Genomic DNA, 19,826 nt, shown 5'->3' with positions numbered 1-19,826 from the left:
AATTATCTACTAACAACGGTGAAAGCACGAAAACACATTATAGATAAATATAGATACAGATACAGATACAGATACAGATATAGATATAGATAGAATTCATCCACAGTTCCTGGTCCACCATTCTTGCCACCAGTTTGGTGACCCCCTTCTACAGGTTATACAAGCTGGCAAGCTGGCTCTGGGTAAATCTTGAGGCCATGGGTGAAAGTAAAGTTAAATGACATGGCTGAATGGAGACCAACCATGTCCCCAATAACACTGCACTTTCTCTAACTCATCTGCCCCCCACCCCAACACACACACCAAGAGTTGGGAAAGACCAGTTGTCTTTTGATGAACATTCTTAAGCAGTAGGCCAGGAGCCTCTTCTGGTATCACTGTTACGTTCTTAGGCCTAACACTAATAGGCAGAACCTTTATCTCAGACCCAGAACCACAGAAAGCTCAGCTGTCAGGTTCAACCACTCTCTGGATTTGGAAATAGCTTTTAGAGCCTTTCTGGCTCCAATAGCCACTAAGAAAAATGTAAAGTTCTGGTTTGCACATATTTTAAATTGACATTTACATTTCTTCGTCATAATTCTAATTACTTGAAAAGGCTATAATTCTGGCATATTGGAATTATAACAGTTTTTAGTTAAAACATATCACTTATTTAAATGTATTAATGAAATCGAAATACCACACCAATTTGAAAACCAGCTTCATCCATCAAAAAAGTATATGAGCAAACTTAAAAAAAATTTTTTTTAATGTTTATTTATGTGAGAGACAGAACACGAGCTGGGGAGGAGCAAAGAAACAGGGAGACGTAGAATCCGAAGCAGGCTCCAGGCTCTGAGCTGTCAGCATGGAGCCTGATGCGGGGCTCAAACTCATAAACCTTGAGATCATGACCTAAGCTGAAGTCAGATGCTTAACCCACTGAGCCACTGAGGCGCTCCTATGAGCGAACTCTTCAGAGTAAAAGATGCTACATTGTTCTCTTTTCTCCTTGAACTTGTATTTCCATTCTGCTTCCCCAACTTAATTTTCTCTCAATATTATATGTTTTAATTATGTTTTTAATGGTTATTTATTCTGAGAGGCACCATACATGAATGGGGCAGGGGCAGGGGCAGGGGCAGAGAGAGAGAGAGAGAGAGAGAGAGAGAGAGAGAGAGTCCAAGCAGGCTCTGCACTGTCAGAGCAGAGCCCAATGCAGGGCTTGATCCCATGAACCCTATGATCATGACCTGAGCCAAAATCAAGAGCCAGATGCTCAACCACCAAGCTACATAAGCGCCCCAATATGTTTCAATTCTTGAGAGCTTTTTTATTAATCTCCCTACTATATTTCTGTGTATAAAATGTATACAAAGTGATTTTTTAAAAGTCTCCTGTGCTCATGAGGCTTAAAAGTGTTTACTTTTCTTCTGGCTTGAGGTACCATTATGAATGCACCTGATACAAACAGTATTAATGATTATATATAAGAATGTTAATGTAGTTAACATGAAAAGTATAACTTTATCGGAAATGCATTCGTAAAGAAACAGATAGGTAGGCCTTGTTTATTTTTATCTTCAATTACTTCATATATCTATGGATGAGTATCCCTTATTGCTAGAATAAGGTGGGATTTAACATCATTTCTAGACTTTTTCACTCTTACAGATGTAAGCAGTAAGAAAACTTAGTTACATAAATAAGAATGAAGGAGACTTGGCATCAAAACATCTTTTTTGTCTATTATAACTAGAAGAGGTCTTCCTTCAATGTTGCTGAAAGCCAAGAAGTAAAAACTAACCTGCAAAAAGATGTGTGGTCTGGTCATTACATTCATCCCTTTTACCAACACAAACACTAGTATTTTCACAGTCCTTTGTTGGGGGAAGACATTTCTGCACCCCCGCAGAACATACCGCGGTAAGATTCAGAATGGGATGGGTAATGGCGATGCTTTCCTTGCTCAAGGGGAAGAAGAGGGACTATAATAGGTAGGCTAGAAAAGGAGATGTGGCAAAATCAGTTTTTGGAAAGGGCACCTATAGATAATGAGGACCAGGAAATCATCTCCCTTAAACTACCTATGCCTTCGTATCTCTAGGAGAGTCTTCATGTTCTCCTATGTGCATGGGTACCCCAGCTGGAACACCGCCCCCAGCCCCCCTGGACAAGAGCGATGCTGGCAGCCATTCTGTCCATTTAGCTTTATGCACACAAAAGTACATGTGGTTTGATAAACACATGAATTTCCTTACAATATATCAGCTTGCAGCATGATGCTATAGGAGAAGCAATAAATTTTTAAAAGACACAGAATCGTAATTCTTGTTCATTCTACTTGCAGAGATGGAAAACGCCTAATAAGTCATTATGTCCTGACAGTTTAGGACTATACTCAACAAAAGACTGTAAGTTCAACGTTTTTAATAATGTCCCAAAACATCTGGAAACCATCCAAAGGTCTAATACTAAGAAAATTACCAGGGTGCCTGGGTGGCTCAGTTGGTTAAGCATCCGACTTTTGATTTTGGCTCAGGTCATGATCTCACGCCCCACATCGGGCTCTGCGCTGACAGCACAGAGCCTGCTTGGGATTCTCGCTTTCCCTCTCTCTCTGCCCCTCCCCCCACTTGTGCACTCTCTCTCACTCTCCCAAAATAAGTAAGTAAACTTAAAAGAAACTTATTAAATAAATGTTAGAGCAGCCATATAATGGAAGAATATACAATATTTTAATTTGAAGAACATATATTGACATTAGAAAATGTTCTTCACATGATATGGGCTGAAGAAACAAGCAGGAAACAAACATAATTAAAATTTCATATTAACTTATTTATAAACATATGTATATGTAGGAAAAAGTCTGTTAAGAAAATCTATTAAACTGTTTTTAGCGGCTACCTTTAGGTGGTGTAATTATGGGCAACTTTCTTATTTGTTCTTTCCAAATCTCCCACAGAGGGCATTTCTCTCATTGGTGAAGGATGATGGGGAATTGTCCGGAAGGTGGGGAAAATAGACTCACCATCTCAGGGCTGTTGTAGGTGGCCAGAGTTTGTGCGATGGTGTTCAGCCAAGGGGCTGGTGGGAGTCAGATCCACCCCACAGGGTGTAGGGCTGCTTCTCCCCAGTGGGGGTGCCATTTCCTGATCTACGGTCAAAGACTTTGTCCACTGGCTACATTCTTATTGAGGTTTTAGTCATTTCTCTCCTTGACCAATTTTATCCTTTCATCTCACTTCCTCAGCTGTTTCTTTCAGATTACTGACTTCACTCATTCCACAGATGCCTAGAAATCACCACAAACAGGTCCCCATCATGCTAACCTCATGATCTATCCCATTTCATGGATGTAAAAAAGCCATCGGTCCACAAGTAAAAGGCTATAAGCCAGTAAGATTATCTGGGCTTTCAGAGAAACCCAGTAGGAGATTTTTACTTTCACTATATTATACAACTCTGGTCTCCTTACCTCAGCAAGTGTGGGGGGATCTTGACAATGGTATCCACACCACCCAGGGTTTCTGCAGAAGGAAAATTACAAAGTTAAAAATAAATATGTATAGAGTGGGAATCTGCAAATAAATATCACGATTAGTTTTTTTTTCCCCCTAGAAAATCCTATAATTATAAATTGGTCAGTTCTCAATTATCTGCATGCAAGTTATCCATACTTCAAAATCCTTCTCCCTTGATAGCTCCAAAGACGCCCTTAAAGAAGTTTAAAATTAGGATATATTTCCCTATAGAGATACAAAATGAATAGTTAAATTTTTAACCTGAACTGGAATGCCAGTTTAACCTATTGGCTAACTGGCTAAAATGCTGTATTCTTGTAATAAAAAGCAGAGAAAGGACAAAGGACACAAAAGTAAAAACAAACTCTTGGGATGACATCAAACTAAAAAGCTCTCGCAAAGGAAACCATCAACAAAAACAAAAGGCAACCTACTGAATGAGACAAAATATTTGCAAATCATATATCTCATGAGTTAATATCCAAAATATATGAAGAGTTCATACAACTCAACACCAGAAAATACACAAATAATCCAATTTAAAAATGGGCAGAGGATCTGAGTAGGCATTTTTCCAGAGAAGACATACAGATAGCCAACAGACACATGAAAAGATGTTCAACATCACTCATCATCAGGGAAATGCAAATCAAAACCACTGTGAGATATTAACTCACACCTGTCAGAATGGCTAGAATCCGAAAGGAAAGAAATAAGTGTTGGCAAGGATGTGACAAAAGAGAACCCTTGTGCACTGTTGGCGGAAATGTAAATTGGTACAGACACTGTGAAAAACAGTGTGGAGGTTTCCCAAAAAATTAAACATAGAACTACCATTCAATTCACTAATTCCACTATTATGGGCTCCTTTACTCAAAGAAAACAAAAACACTAATTCGGAAAGATATATGCATCCTACATTTATCGCAGCAGTATTTACAATAGCCAAGATATGAAAGCTACCTAAGTGTCCCTCAATGAATGAATGGGTAAAGAAGATGTGGTATAATATATACAATGGAATACTACTCAGCCATAAAAAAGAATGTGACATCTGTGACAACATTGATGGACCTAGAGGGCGTTATGCTAAGTGAAATAAATCAGACAAATACAAATACCACATGATTTCACTTCTATGTGGAATCCAAAAAACAAAATAGACCAAAACCAAAAATACACTCATGAACATGTACAGAGAACTAGTGATCACCAGAGGGGAGGGGTGTGGGGGATGGGTGAAATAGGCGAAGGGGATTAAGAGATTCAAACTTCTAGTTACAAACTAAGTAAGTTGCAGGGATGAAAAGTACAGCATCGGGAATATTGCCAATAATATTTTAATAATTTTGCATGATGACATGGTAACCACACTTAAATGTGAACATTTTGTATACAATGGTCAAAACATTAAGTTGTACACCTGAAATCAATACAGTATTGTATGTCGACTAAACTTCAATTAAAACATAATGGGGCACTTGGGTGGCTCAGTCAGTTAAGCATCTGACTTTAGCTCAGGTGATGATTTTGCAGTTCCTGAGTTCCAGCCACGCACTGGGCTCTGCACAGACAGTGTGGAGCCTGCTTGGGATTCTCTCTCTCCCTCTCTCTCTCTGCCCTTCCCCAACTTGTTCTCTCTCTCTCTCTCTCTCGCTCGCTCAAAATAAATAAACTTAAAAAAATAATAGTAAATATAGAAAGGAAAGCTATTTCCTTGAACATACTGTTTCAATACCCTTAAATAATAATTTATACTTGTGAGAGACTTTGCAATTGACAAAGCATTTTATGCGACATCTCATTATTCTCACGCACACTTATGACGTGATATATTCAACTTTTTTTAAATCGCCCTATAGCTAGGGATACTGAAAGGAGGCTCACTCTTAAATCTCATGAATTCAGGCTGGATGGTCAATACTTTACCATTGTTGTGGATTATATACATTACTTCTGCCTCCAATTGTAGAGAAAATGAAACACGATTCTTTTTCTAAAAACTGTTCTTTTTTTTTTTTTAAGCTTATTTATTTATTTTGAGAGAGACAAAGACAGCGTGAGTAGGGGAGGGGCAGAGAGAGGGAGAGAGAGAACCCCAAGCAGGCTCCACACTGTCAGTGCACAGCCTGATGTGGGGCTCGAACCCATGAAACCGCAAGATCATGACCCGAGCTGAGACAGAGTGGGGCGCTCAACCGCCTGAGCCACCCAGGCGCCACCCCCCCCAACCTAAAAACTGTTCTATTTCAATAGCTCTAACAATTCTGCACCCAATTCTGATATATGTGGGGGGAGGGGGAGGGGGAGGGGGGAGGCTTCCCCACATGAACAAGCAATTCTCTCACACCAGCTGAGTGTCCTACAATTTGACTCAATTCTGACGCTATCTACCTGGAGAGAGTATCAGATCAGACCACGGGTTAAGGGCTCAGTCCTCCAGGACTGCACCCCCCCCCCCCCCCTTCAGACACCAATCCCAAATCCAGGTTGTCACCTGGGCTTCTGACTGACCGGCTGTAGGTTGAAGGGTCTAATGGCCCCCACCTTGGGTTCAGTTAATTTGCTAGGATAGCTCGCAGAACTCAGAGAAACATCTCACTCACTACATTCCTGGCTCATTATAAAAGGACATGACCCAGGAATGGCCAGCTAGAGCTGGCAAAGGAGACAGAGCTGCCTAGTGAAAACATGTGGTACGCAGAGATGCATACGTCAAGGTGTGGGGAAGAAGCGTGGAGCTTCCACGCTCTCCGAGGGTCCCATTCTTCGCAAACCTCCATGTGTTTACCCACCCAGGAGCTCTCCACACTGTGTTCTTTTGGTCTTTTCATGGAGACTTCATCACCCAGAAATGATGACATCCTTGGCCATCCGAGACCAATCTCAATCTCCAGCCCTTCTCCTTTCCCTGGACGTCTGGGGTGGGATTAGAAATTCCAACTCTCTAAACACAGGGCAGGTTCTCCGGGCAACTGGCCCCCATTCTTAGGTCACTTCACTAGCATGGCACAAACCACTTCTGGTTCTCTTCACCTAGGAAATTCAAGGATTTTAGGGGCTCCGTGCCAGAAGCCAGGACAAAGACCAAATATATATTTCTTATTAGAAATCCCAATATCACAAGCTCCAATTTGCTCCCAGTTTTTCAGCTCAAACCGCGTTGACTCCTTTCTTCATTGCTTAGGGTCGACGAGCCCTGTCAACGTGAACCGTGTTCATTGGAGGAGGAGGAACCTTTCTCCCAGCCTGTTAAAAGATCAGAAGGAAAAATGGACACGAGATGTATCCCTGAGACTCAGGAGTACGAACAGTCCAAAACGTGATGATAGGATCTGGGTCTGTTGTGGCCAAAGGGACAAACAGTAGGCGTAAGCGAGAGGATCCGCAAAACAGAAAGATGGGATCAGCAGGGTCGGTTATGCTGTCGCCAACAAGGCCAACAGAGGAATGGGAAGAACTGAGGGCAGTCGTTAGGATGAGACACGATAACAAGAAAGCGAAGCCCTGAGATGCATGTGCAGGGAGCATACCCAAGACCACTCGCACCAGCACGGCCTCCAGTTAGCAGGGCAGGGGCCAGTGCTCGGGACAATTTGATGCCGTTCCCCAAGAGGAGGGTTTGACACTAAACAACCAAATCAGTGCAGTTCCCCTCATCAGAGAGAGGGGTTTCTGTTCAACTCGGGATGTTCAATAGTGCCCAGCCCTACAACTGCTAACAAGGAGCCCTGGGTCTGGCTGCGTTCCACTCCAGTGGGGTTGGAGGTAAGAGAAGAGGGCTCGGGGATAACTCCTGAGACACTCAAACATTTCGGCCAGGGGTAAGTGCTGGAGCTGGCAAAGGAGACCGAGCCGCCCAGGCGTGATAAAAATTGGCAGCGGGTGGTCCTGGAGGCCAGGGTCAGGCGTCCATGGGTATGCGCTGTGGGGCTGAGAGCGCCCTGCTGGACCGAGGTCTGTATACCTTAGCCTTCACCCTCCGTTGGTGGAATGATGAAGGAGGAAGGCAGATGGCAGTGAGCTGAAGGGTAAGTAGGAAATGGGGATGTAGACACGATCACTACAGAGACTTTTTAAGAAGTGTGTGGCTGCGCGTGTAACAGAAACTGTGGCTGGAAGCAAAAGTAGGTGGGAAGGTGGAGGGAAGGACGGCAGTGAATGGACTCCTCTTCCCCTACCCGGCGTCCCAGCCTCTCTCTAGTTTTCTTTCCCCTCCCCTCCATTTTCCAAATCCATTCTACACAAGTCCTCGGACGTATGTAAAACACTAAAAGTTTCTAAAATGAAGACATAGGCCCCTCCAGTTCTGATGTTCTGACATCTTATCCCGTCCAGCCGTTCCCGGCTCACATGCCTCTGGGATTGCCAGTTCTGGAAAGAGAATGCTATTCTCTCCTCGGTCTACAATCTGACCCCTTCCCTTATTCTTGTCTGTTCCCTAGTCAGACGCTTGTCTCCCTGACAAGAAAAATACATAACCTCGTTCACTCGAAATAGAGGAAAGATACATACCTATATTCCTTATCTGTAGTTACACAACCATTAAGAAAACTGATTTTCGGGGGCACCTGGTTCACCCAGTCAGTAGAGCATGTGACTCTTCATCTTGGGGTTGTAAGTTCAAGCCCCACACTGGGTGTAGAGATTACTTAAAAAAAAATCGTTAGAAATAAAAAAAAGAGGGGCGCCTGGGTGGCTCAGTCGGTTGGGCGGCCGACTTCAGCTCAGGTCGCGATCTCGCGGTCCGTGAGTTCGAGCCCCGCGTCGGGCTCTGGGCTGATGGCCCAGAGCCTGGAGCCTGCTTCCGATTCTGTGTCTCCCTCTCTCTCTGCCCCTCCCCCGTTCATGCTCTGTCTCTCTCTGTCTCAAAAATAAATAAAACGTTAAAAAAAGAAATAAAAAAAGAAAACTGATTTTCAGATAAGTGTTCATAACAAAGTAGAAAATAAAACCAAAAAACTAAAGTTAAAAAACAAAAACAAATGACAGTCCACCATATATAGTATAACCCTTTGCAGAAGGGAAATACTCCAAAATGTGATTAATGTTCTTTTGGGTGTTGAGATTACAAGTGATATTAGTTTTTTTCTTTATGCTGTACAAACATTTTTCAATATTCTAAAATGAGTATATATAAGTTTATAAATAGAAAAAAAGATGAATATCACTTAAGACCCAAACGAGTGACCAATGGACTTTGTTTATTGAACATCTGCTTCTCCTCCTACAGGGGCAGAAGCCACAGAGAAACATCAGCAACAGTCCCTATGTTCAAGAAGCACTTGTCTACACTGTCGACCTTTGTTGTTTTGGCTGACCAGCATCCACTCCCTTGTGTTCTGAAACAGCAAGCTATCTTTGTTTTTAGGAAACCATCCCTTTCTGACTCAGAGATTTCATTAAGCCTCGTAGCTTAGGCCTAGGCCAGTTAGGCCATTCTATTCCTTAGCTAGAGGACTGGTTTGGGTGCACACGTGACTCCTCAGGATCAAGAGAGAACAAATGAAACCGAAAACTGGGAGGAGTGACTCGAAGAGCCCCAGTCTCTTGAGACAATTGGATGATGGGCCAAGTGGGAGATGACCTCTTTCTCCTGCGATGGTTTAGGTATGGCGATGGCCTATCTCCTATGATAGAGATGCTTTCAGTGGGAGAGGACTCCTCTCTCCTGTGACAGGCTAAATGTCATGGTGACCCCTCTCCCCTATGATGGTTCAAGTGGGAGATAACTCCTTTCTCTTGAGACGGACTGGGTGTGGAAATGACTCTTCTCTCCCATGATGGCTTTAGTGGGAGATGATCCCTCTCCCCTCAGACGGTCCAAGTGTGCTAATGTTTCTTTCTCATGATATGGTCTAAATGTGATCATTCAGAAGCCCAAAGCCATGGAGACTCACATAGAGCATGTCAGTCACCCCAAAAAGAGCAGAACAAGGTCCTTGAACAGCGTCTAATTCCTGAACCAAACTCACCCCCACAGCTAGCCTCACCAGGGATAGTGAGTTAATACAGTGAATAAATTGTTTTGCTTAAATCAACTTGAATTAGGGTTTTGTTTTCCTCTGTTCTTCATTTGCTTTTGGTCTCCTGACTACGATATTTCTCAATTATCCTGGCCCTAGAAGAGTAGCTACAGCCAACTATAATCCAAAGTAGCAGGTGCTCTAAGACAGTCATGAGGGCAGGGCTCCAAACACAGAGGAGAAACTGATTCAACTGAAGAGCTCAGGAAATGCTTCCTCTGTGAGGTGGGCCTTAGGAGTCTGGGAATGGAATTCTCAGCATGAGTAAAGGCAGAGGAGTGTGCAGGGCACAGCGTGTTCAAGGAAGTGTTTGTAGTTTATTGAACCCTTGGTAGGGGGAGCAGTAAGAAAGAACAGCCAGGGTTGGATTCTGAAGCATGTTCTAAGGAATTTACCCTTTAATCTAGACAGAAATTATGGAGGTTGAGGAGGGGAAAATGTTTACTGTAAAAAAAAAAAAGAAAAAAAATTGGTGGACCGGGGGAACATAGACTGGAGTGGGAAAGAGAACAGGAAACCATATAGCCTTTGTTCATGTTGCCTTCTCCCTCTGACATGCCCTTCTAACACACTCCTTATAGGGAGGAAGCATTTTACTCGTCCTTATATCCCCACTGCTCAATACAGGGGAGGCCTTCATAAATGTTTGCTAAATAAGTGAAGAAAAGAAGGAATCCACAGTTTACCTATTTTTCAAGTCAAATCTACTTTTTTTCATCAAAAGTTTTTTAACATTTTTATTTATTTTTGAGAGACAGAGAGCCTGAGCATGAGCAGGGTAGGGGCAGAGAGAGAAGGAGACACAGAATCCGAAACAGGTTCCAGGCTCTGAGCTATCAGCACAGAGCCTGATGCGGGGCTTGAACTCACAAACTGCGAGATCACGACCTGAGTGAAAGTCAGACGCTCAACTGACTGAGCCACCCAGGCAGCCCAGCTCAAATCTACTTTAAAAGCCCACCAGCTCACACCAATTCCCACCACTCAACCCCTAACCCCACACACATGACCTCCTCTTTTGATGTTTTCCTGATTTACTCATTTCAACTTGTAAAACGAATGCCAGGCCCTGTTACTTAACTATCTCGTGTACTGTCGTCTCCTCTTGGTAACTATAGAACAGTCACTGGGAAAGGACTCACATCCGCTCTTATAGTCAGGCTGGACTCCAGGCTCGACTCAGATAGTCTACTTACTTCCCAGGTGGGTTCAAGGACTTAAACTCAGCAACACTGCAGTATAACTTAACAAGATGTTGAGTATCAAAATTTAAACATTAAAAATACTACATTACACTTCTCTTCCCTGTTATCTAAATCTGCTTAACTTACAGCAAAATAATAACGAATACAAGGAATGACATGTTTAAAGCGCAGTCAAGCCCTGCTTTATTATGTTACTCAGCCATCTGTGACCCTTCATTAGAGGCATTTGGGAATCTAGCTCTGAATCACTCTGCTGAATGACAATGGCAATGCAAAAATAGTCCTGTGGCTTTAAGAGCCTCACTGCTCATTTATATTTGGTCCATATTTCTGTAACAGTAAACAATGGTCAAGTTCTGCCTACGTGATAAAGTTCCTGGTAGAAAATATGATAGGCAGATGTTAAAGAAAAATGATATTGCTATGATTACTTGTACACACACACCCAACACATGTGAATTCGGATCTTCTAAGTGTTAACAGAGTTGCCTAAAACATCATCGGATTCTACATCTAGAGGCAAACCTACTAATGGCACTTATCTCTTTTCAGGTTGTGCCACATCGGTGTCATAACAAGCACTGACTGCTTTCTGGTCAAGAGAGAAAGAGATGTAATTTTATTTTGTAACTGAATGGCAACCGAGGAATCACATGCAGGCTTGGGCAAGGCCAGGGCCCCACGGGGCTGCCTTGGTTTCTCTTCGGCCTTTCCTTCTTCCCATCACTATCACCCAAGGCATGCTCCTGATCCCTCTGCATTCCCAACCAGAAACAAAATTTTGATTGCCCAAATTCCTGCTTAATTGGAACGTCTTTCGGTCTTCTCTGAGGTGGAGTTCTGCCCCCTGGGTCTGATGGGAAACCCAAATGTGCTACCTGGAACTTATTTCAATGCTTGCACAGCTCACAAATTTAAAATCCCACCTGTCTGAAGGGCAGACCACAACAGAATTGCAGACGTAACACAATCCCACCCGTGCGTAATTCTTCATGTACAATAACCATGGAAGCCAATACTCAACAAGCCGGCCTCTATCTGGAAAATCAAATCAAATAAGCCATTCCTGGCTGGTCACATTCGCCAGTGTTTCCAGAGGGGGGTTGCTGGTTCAACTTCCCTCTTCCCCACAGGCGCGTGGAATCGGGCCCCTGGATTCGCACCGGCTGGTGGTCCTAACTCGGAGATGGGTGACCATCATCCACCTTGCTGGGGATCTGGAAAAGGGGGCCTCCTGGCGGGGAAGACGGCCGTTCCCCGTTAAGGTTTACTAGAAGATAGAGACCAGAGGGGAGGCGGATGGATGCTAACGCCCGAACCAAAATTCTCATATCCCACATCTAATCACTGAAGCAACTCTCGCAAATCGCGCGAAATTCATCCATCACCGAAGCTCCGCGGAAGCACCCCCCCCCTTCCCCCCCACGCATCAGGGCCGGCTCAGCCCCAGCCCGCGCGGCCCTCCGGCGGCGGCGAGCAGGGGCGCGGGCGCCGACCGGCCGGGCAGGTGCCCCGCGCCCCGCGCTTACCCAGGGCCCAGGTGCAGCTCTCTTTGATGGCTTTGTACTTGCTCCCGGACGCTTCCTTCTGCAGCTTCCTCAGGATCTCTTCCATCTTGACCTTCGTAGGGGTCCGGCCACCGACAGCGAGAGGAGCGCGCGCGAGGCCCGGCCAGGAACGCCGCCGCCGCCACTGCCCGGCCCCGGGCGCCTAGGCGGCCGCTGTGCTCGCCCCCCTCCGGCCCGGCGCGGCGGCTGATGAATCACGCCCGCTCCATGCCGCGGGCCACGTCAGCCCCGCCGCCCCGCCCCGCCCGCCGCCCCGCCCGCCAGGGTCAGGTGCGCTCGGCGCGCGCGGCGGCGGCGGGCTGGAGGCTGGAGGCTGGAGGCCGGAGGCCGCGGCCCCCGACCCGCCGCCCGGGCAGGCCCCGAGGCCCCGCGGAAAGGTGGAGGCGGATGTCCGGAGCTGGCTCGCCGGCCGGGCGTTGGCCGGGCGCGGCCCGAGGGAGCGTGTGATCGGCGGCGGGCAGCCGGCGGGGAGGGGCCTCGCCGCGGTCACCCCGACCCCGACCCGCGACCCCGGCCCTGCGCCGCGGCGGGCGGCGTGGGGGCGGCCCCGCCGGCCTTACGGAGCCCCCCGCGCGGTGTGGCGGCGCGCCCTAGCATCCCGTTGTCCGGCGCTCTCTGTTTAGTGAGCAGCCCTCTTGGGCCACTCTCGGTGACAGGCTCGGGCGCTACCTGGGAATAGACTGTTGCTCTGCCCAACCTTGTACCAACACTATCCCGTGGAGGGGCTGGAGGGTGGGGGTTCATATCCCCATTATACACACGAGGAAGCCAGGCCCGGAGAGGCGCACTTACTTCCCCAGCCTCCAAGAGTTAGCCTCAAAACACATTTTTGTATTCGAACCCGCTTTTAAAAATGTCTCTTCTATTTCCCACCCCCCCACCCGCCACCCCGATTTCCCTTCCTCTCTTGAGCTAGATTGTTATTCTCTGAAAAAAAAAAGGTGGGGGGGGGAGACGCACAGGGCCCCAAACAGGTATCCAACTTCGGTGGGGGTGGGAGAGGGTGGACAGGAAGAGCTTCCGCAATGGAGAACCCTTAGGCCGAACTTGGGAAACAGACCGGGTGGCCGGATGTGGAAGGAAAGCAGCATTGGCCAGGGCCTCAGATCCTGAGAGAGCACGCTCTCTCGGTAACTTAATGTCCTTCACTCTGGAGGCCCTGGAATAGGCAAGAGGGAAAGCAGGAATCTCATTTGACATCTCATTGTTTCCCTGTTGTGAACACCGTGACTAGGAACGAAGAAGGGATTTGAAGCATATTCGTTTCTCTTTAGAAATGTAACTGTAGTGGTAGTGGGGGAAAAAAATGGCAAAGGAGTAACTGACAGCCGGGAGAACAGTAATCTAGAAATAAGCCAATGGTAGGTGGAAAGAATAGAGGAAAATATAGCAAGAGATATTTAAGGAGTTGAAGCTGTACCGTTTACTGACAGATTGAGGTGGTTGGCATCTGGGATGATTTCCAGGTTTCTCCTCTGAGAAAATGGGAGGATGGTGGCCCCCTCTTCCAAGTTAAAGAAGAGAAGGGTTTGGCTCAGTTTTGAACGTATTCAGGTTGAAAACGATAATGAGATACCCACAGGGTGTTTCATTTATGGGCGGGAACTCAGGACAGGGCCGCCTGGTAGAAACAGGATTCGAAAGCCTTCAGGTATTGAGAACGGTTGATGCCTGGGGTTTGGCAAAGGTTGCAGGAGGCAGTGGCTGGAATGGGGAGAGCAGGATGCCAGGAAGGAAGTTGCGGGCCCCTTCATTTTTTAAAAAAAAGTATTTATTATCTTTATGATTAAAAGCAAGTTTACTTACGCTACAAACTAGAAAATGAAAAGTTATTTCAGAGATATAAAGTTTAAACAGCTTTGTAAAAAAGCTTTTACAGAGTATTAAGAAACAGATGCACTTGTATGCTCTGAAAAAATAGGCAGTGATTATGAAGTCAGTGCAAAAGACATGCAAATAAGTATAACCTATGAAAAGTGTTCAAGCACCTACTGATCAAAAGAGCACAAACATTGAAAGAAAATGTGATTTTTTTAAAAAATCAATCAAATTGGCTGAAAGATTGTAAATGCTGTTGCCCAGTATTAGTAAGGAGCTAGCCAACTGGATCCTCTCGTACTGTGGGTGCTAGAGGAAGGGTAATCCTAGAGGGATTTTTGGATGGGAATACAGCACAGAAATGGCTACAATCCAGCAATCCTACTTTTAGGAATTCATCGGAAGCAAGTGATTATAGAAGTGGGTAAATATTTTCCGACAAGGATTTCAATGTGCTGTTCAATCATTTTTTTAAAAATTGAAAACCGCCTACAGTCCAACATTAGAGAAATGGGTAAATAACCCATGATGTATGTATCCATAAAGCAGCATACGATATAGCCTTTAAGAATAATGTGGGAGAGGAATATTGAATGACATGAAAAGTGGTTGCTACTGCATAGCCAAATGAACTAAGAAGGTCATAAAAAGCTACATACATCCATGCACTAAATGACCTCAGTTTTGTTACTTAAACATTTGGTGTGGATGTACATAAAAATTTTAAAAAATAAACATACACAGGAAATTAAACATTTTTTTCTTTTTAAAATTGCAACGTGTTTTATTTTAAGTGGTAGAAAAAAGAAAAGTAGTATACAGGCAATGGCTATAGAGTGGACAGAGATAAATACAGAAAAGGATCAAATGGATGTGAGAGTTTAGTTAGGAAGCCTGTCCAAGAAGAGTAACGAGGGCAGAGTTTGGTTGCAGTAGATTCAGAGCCGAGAGAAACACAGGTGTAAACAACCCGCTCTAAATGTTGGCTATGAAGGAAAGTGAGAGCAGAATCATCAAAACACTTTTTTCAAACATCAGGTCCCTAGAAAATACCCTTTGTATCCACCCACTGTATGCAGAGATACATGTATAGGTAGATTAAAAAACTGAAACAAAAAAAATGTTTAAGTCGCCTCCACACCCAATGAGGGCTGGAACTCACAACCTCGAGGTCAATAGTCTCCTGCTCTACTGACTGAGCCAGCCAGGTGCCCCTGAAACAAAGTGTTTATTTATAAAAGGATACTTACTATTAAATAGAATAGAGTTACTATTAAATAGGATTTGATTCATTGTGGCGGGCTTGCTTGCCTGCTCTTAAATTCATTCCAGGCTGGAGACAGGAGGATAATGCTACATGCACAACCCAGGTGCTACATGCTTTGATGTCTCTTCCTTCCCACTAGTCTCAGTTATTTTGGTTAAAAATTCTAGTTCACACAAATAAGTTGCCATGCATGCTATTAATATACTTCTACTTAGCAAGTGAAATTACAAATTTCAGCAGGTTCTTCTTTAATCCTCAGCTAAAATGGTGATACATTTATATAAATTCTTCAGTGTATTTGAATCACAAAGCATTGGTAAGTAGTTTTCTTCTTTGGGCACCAACGTTAACACAATTATGGATTCAGGATTTTGAAAAACAAACAGATCTTTTCTTTAAGTGCTTTTTCTTGGTATTTCAAAGGTCTTTATTGGAAATGTTTGAAGTTTGACACAGAGACTTGTAATATCATTAATATCTTTAATTTTATTCCATTCAGGGCGTCTTTACTAATGATGCTCTCTTCCTGTGCTGCAAAAATGTTGAGAACATATAGTAACCATGGTGATTACTTAAAATGTATTTTGTAACTGTTGGATATATTCAGCATCTTGAAATATAGTGTTACTTTTTTTCCTGTAGATCCAACTCCAGTTATTAAAAAACGTTAAGTTATATGTGCCAATTTTGTTGCTAAAATACCATCTCCAAAAATGTTAGCCAAATGAGATAGCTTTTAAACAAAAATGTGAATCCCATTCCTGAGTTCATATAGCTTAATTAATATTTCCCTCATAACAACCAATAATTCCAGTATGATATAACATATACATATGTTAGTTCATGGAAAGGCTAAGCTAATTTAACAATGACCCAACAAGACAGTGGTTTACGGAACATAGATGGACTTTTATTTATCATTTAAACTACGTCCTGAGTCCCAGGGCAGGTCAGCATATACCAGTTCCAGGAGATCATTTGAGGAGGATGTACCTTACTTACATCTCACTGCTCCACCATCCTGGAAGGCATTGTTCTCCCACAGTGGGTCCTAGGCAGGTTGCATTCTAACTGATAGGAAGTCAAATAGAGAGTATATGAGCCCAGGCGTCAGATAGACGTGACAGAAGTCACGCAAATCCCTTCTCTATTCCATTGGTGAAGGCTGCAGAGACCCACTTGGATACAATGTAGTTTATCTGGGCCTTCAAGCCCCCCCCCCTCCCCAGATATCCTCCAGAGGCAGAGGAAGAAGAATTTGGTGGATGACCACCTCTGTCAGTTATGGTTCCGATGTGAACAAAACGTAACAAAAAGTAAAGTTTCTCTTAATGAAGTTAAACAATTATCACTACATTTGTTTTCAAGAGACTCGGTGGCTATTCAGTAGAAGTCTTAGGATGCCAAATGTATGAACAGTCTGTGAACAGTGTTTCCAAGTAGCAATGTAGGTGGTGATTTCTAATAACATTTGAAATTACTCCGCCAAGTTTCCTGGTCACGTTTATTTCTGAATCACTTGCAATTCTATTACAATTTACCGGCTTAATTTATATTTTTCAGACAGTATTCCTCCAATTCTATCAAGGTCCTCAAACCAGTTATATTTTAGCTTAAATTTAAACAGAATAAATCCTTCATAAAAATTGGCATCTACATTTGACATAAATTGAATGTATGATAACTTGAAATATCAGTGCTCCCATTAAGTAGAATCATAGAACCTGTGTCTGCTCGCACCTTACTAAGTATTAATTCTATTCTGTATATTCTCTGGACCTATAAATTTGTGAAGAGACCGTATTATCACTTAGCAGTATCGTTTTAAGTTTCTCTGATGATTTGTCATCAAGGATCGTATTCACCATGACCATACACGCCAAGAATAATTTTTTTCAACAACTATGTGGGTAATTTTCTCTTTGTCCACCCATATACAACTAAATACAAAACTAAATAGTAACAATTTCTCATAACCAATGTAAAATGGTGAGATAATGTTGACAAATTTGTCTTTTTTCCCCTACTTTGAAAATATTTGAGGGCCTTATCAACAAGTTTGACTTACTGTATTTCCAAGTTTGTGTTTTCCTTTTTGTAAGATTTTAGATTTTCATTTGCAATGATATCATTTCTTCTTGAGAAAGAAGAACAAAACTGGAGGCATTGCATTCCCTTATTTCAAACTATGTTACAAAGCTATACTAATTAAAACAATGGGGTTGGCATGAAAACAGACACATAGATCAATGGAACAGAATAGAGAACCCAGAAATAAGTCCTTGTGTGTATAGTCAAATAATTTACAACGAAGGAGGCAAGAATGTACAATGGGAAAAGGACAGTTTCTTCAAAGATGGTGCTGGGAAAATTGGACAAGCACAAGCAAAAAAAAAAGAAAAAAAAAGAAAGAAAAAGAAAAAGAAATTGGACCACTCACTGTCTTACACCATACACAAAAATAAACTCAAAATGGAAATAAAAACTTCAACGTAAGACCAGAACCTATAAAACTCCTAGAAGAAAGCATAGGCAGTAAGCTCCTTGACATTGGTCTTGGCAATATTATTTTGGAACTGACTCCCAAGACAATGGCAACAAAAGCAAAAATAAACAAATGAGACTACATCAGACTAAAAGGCTTCTGCATAGTGAAAGAAAACATCAATAAAAAAGGCCACCAGCTGAATGGGAGAAGATACTGATATTTGAGAATCATACATCCAATAAGGGGTTAATATCCAAAATATATGAAGGACTCACATAACTCAATAATAAACAAATAAAAACGAAATAATCCAATTTAAAAATGGGCACAAGATGGCGCGCCTAGGTGGCTCAGTTGGTTACGTGTCCAACTTCAGCTCAGGTCACGATCTCGCAGTTCATGAGTCTGAGCCCCATATCGAACTCTGCACTCTCAGTGCAGAGCTTGCTTGGGATTCTCTCTCTCTCCCTCGCTCTCTGCCCCTCCCCCACTCGCGCACACATGCGCACGCGCTCTCTCAAAAATAAATCAATAAACTTTAAAAAAATGGGCAGAAGATCTGAATAGACATTTTTCTAAACACACACAGATGGCCAATAACACACAAAAAGATGCTTAATGGGTGCCTGGGTGGCTCAGTTGATTAAGCGAAGATTTTGGTTCTTTGAGTTCGAGCCCCGCATGGGGCTCTGTGCTGAGACGCAGAGCCTACTTGGGATTCCTTCTCTCCATCTCTCTCTGGCCCTCTCCCATTCACACTCCATGCATACTCTCTTTCTCAAAAATAAATAAATAAACTTAAAAAAAAAAAAGATGCTTGATATCATTAGTCATCAAGGAAATGCAAACTGAAATCACAGTGAAATATTACCTCAACCCTGTTAGAATGGCTGTTATCAAAGGGACAAGAAATAACAAGTGTTGGGGAAGATATGGAGAAAAGGAACCCCTAATGCACTGTTGGTGGAAATGTAAATCGGTGCAGCCACTATGGAAAACATATGGAATTTCCTCAAAAAATTAAAAATAGAAATACCATACGATCCAACAATTCCACTTCTGTGTATTTCGCTGAAGAAAATGAAAACACTAATCGGAAAAGACATACGCACCCCATGTTCACTGCAGCAATATTTACAATAGCCAAGATGTGGAAGCAACCTAAGTCTCCATGAGCAGAAGAATGAAAAAAAGAAGATGTGGTATTTACAGGGTGGAAAACTACTCAGCCCTATAAGGGAATGAAATCTTGCCATTTGTGACAACATGGATGGACCTCAAGGATATTATGTAAGTGAAAAAAGTCAGACAAAGACAAATACCATATAATTTCACTTATATGTGGAATCTAAAAAAACAAAACAAATGAGCAAAGAAAACAAAACAATACTCATAGATACAGAGAACAGATTAACGATTGGCAGAGGGAAAGGGTGCGCAAAATGGGTGAAGGGATAAAGAAGTACAAACTTCCAGGGGCACCTGGGTGGCTCAGGCGGTTAAGCGTCCGACTTCAGCTCAGGTCATGATCTCACAGTTCGTGGGTTTGAGTCCCGCATCGGGCTCCGTGCTGACAGCTTGGAGCCTGGAGCCTGCTTTGGATTCTGTCTCCCTCTCTCCCTGCCCCTCCCCCACTAGTGCTCTGTCTCTTTCTCTCAAAAATAAACAAACATTAAAGAAAAAAAGAAGTACAAACTTCTAGTTATGAAAGAAATGTCATGGGATGTAATGTACAATATGGTGACTATAGTCAATAATATTGTATTACAAATTTGAAAGATGCTAATAAACTATATCTTAAATGTTCCAATCACTAAAAAAAATATATTTTGTGATTTTGTATGGTGACAGATAATAACTAGGCTTCTAGTGGTGATCATTGTGCAATGTATACAAATGACAAATCATTATGTTGCACACCTGAAACTAATACAGTATTGTATGT

General features: G+C 43.2%; 1 protein-coding gene across 2 annotated transcripts in view; it reads right to left on the bottom strand.

Moving 5' to 3' along the window:
• ARFGEF3 (ARFGEF family member 3) overlaps window positions 1-12,354 on the bottom strand; it is a 177,212-nt gene extending 164,858 nt beyond the window's left edge. For both annotated transcript variants that reach the window (XM_042939936.1, XM_042939935.1), the window contains exons 1-2: window positions 12,270-12,354; window positions 3,464-3,515 (exon numbers count right to left, since the gene is read on the bottom strand). In XM_042939936.1, the coding sequence (XP_042795870.1) occupies window positions 3,464-3,515; window positions 12,270-12,354 (137 nt within the window). The remainder of the gene's footprint in view (window positions 1-3,463; window positions 3,516-12,269) is intronic.
• Between the last annotated feature and the right edge of the window lie 7,472 nt (window positions 12,355-19,826).

This window comes from Panthera leo, chromosome B2 (assembly GCF_018350215.1).
Source record: "Panthera leo isolate Ple1 chromosome B2, P.leo_Ple1_pat1.1, whole genome shotgun sequence".
Taxonomy (NCBI): Eukaryota; Metazoa; Chordata; class Mammalia; order Carnivora; family Felidae; genus Panthera; species Panthera leo.
The sequence above is the reverse complement of the archived record's forward strand: the minus strand, read 5'-3'. Positions and strand labels throughout refer to the sequence as shown.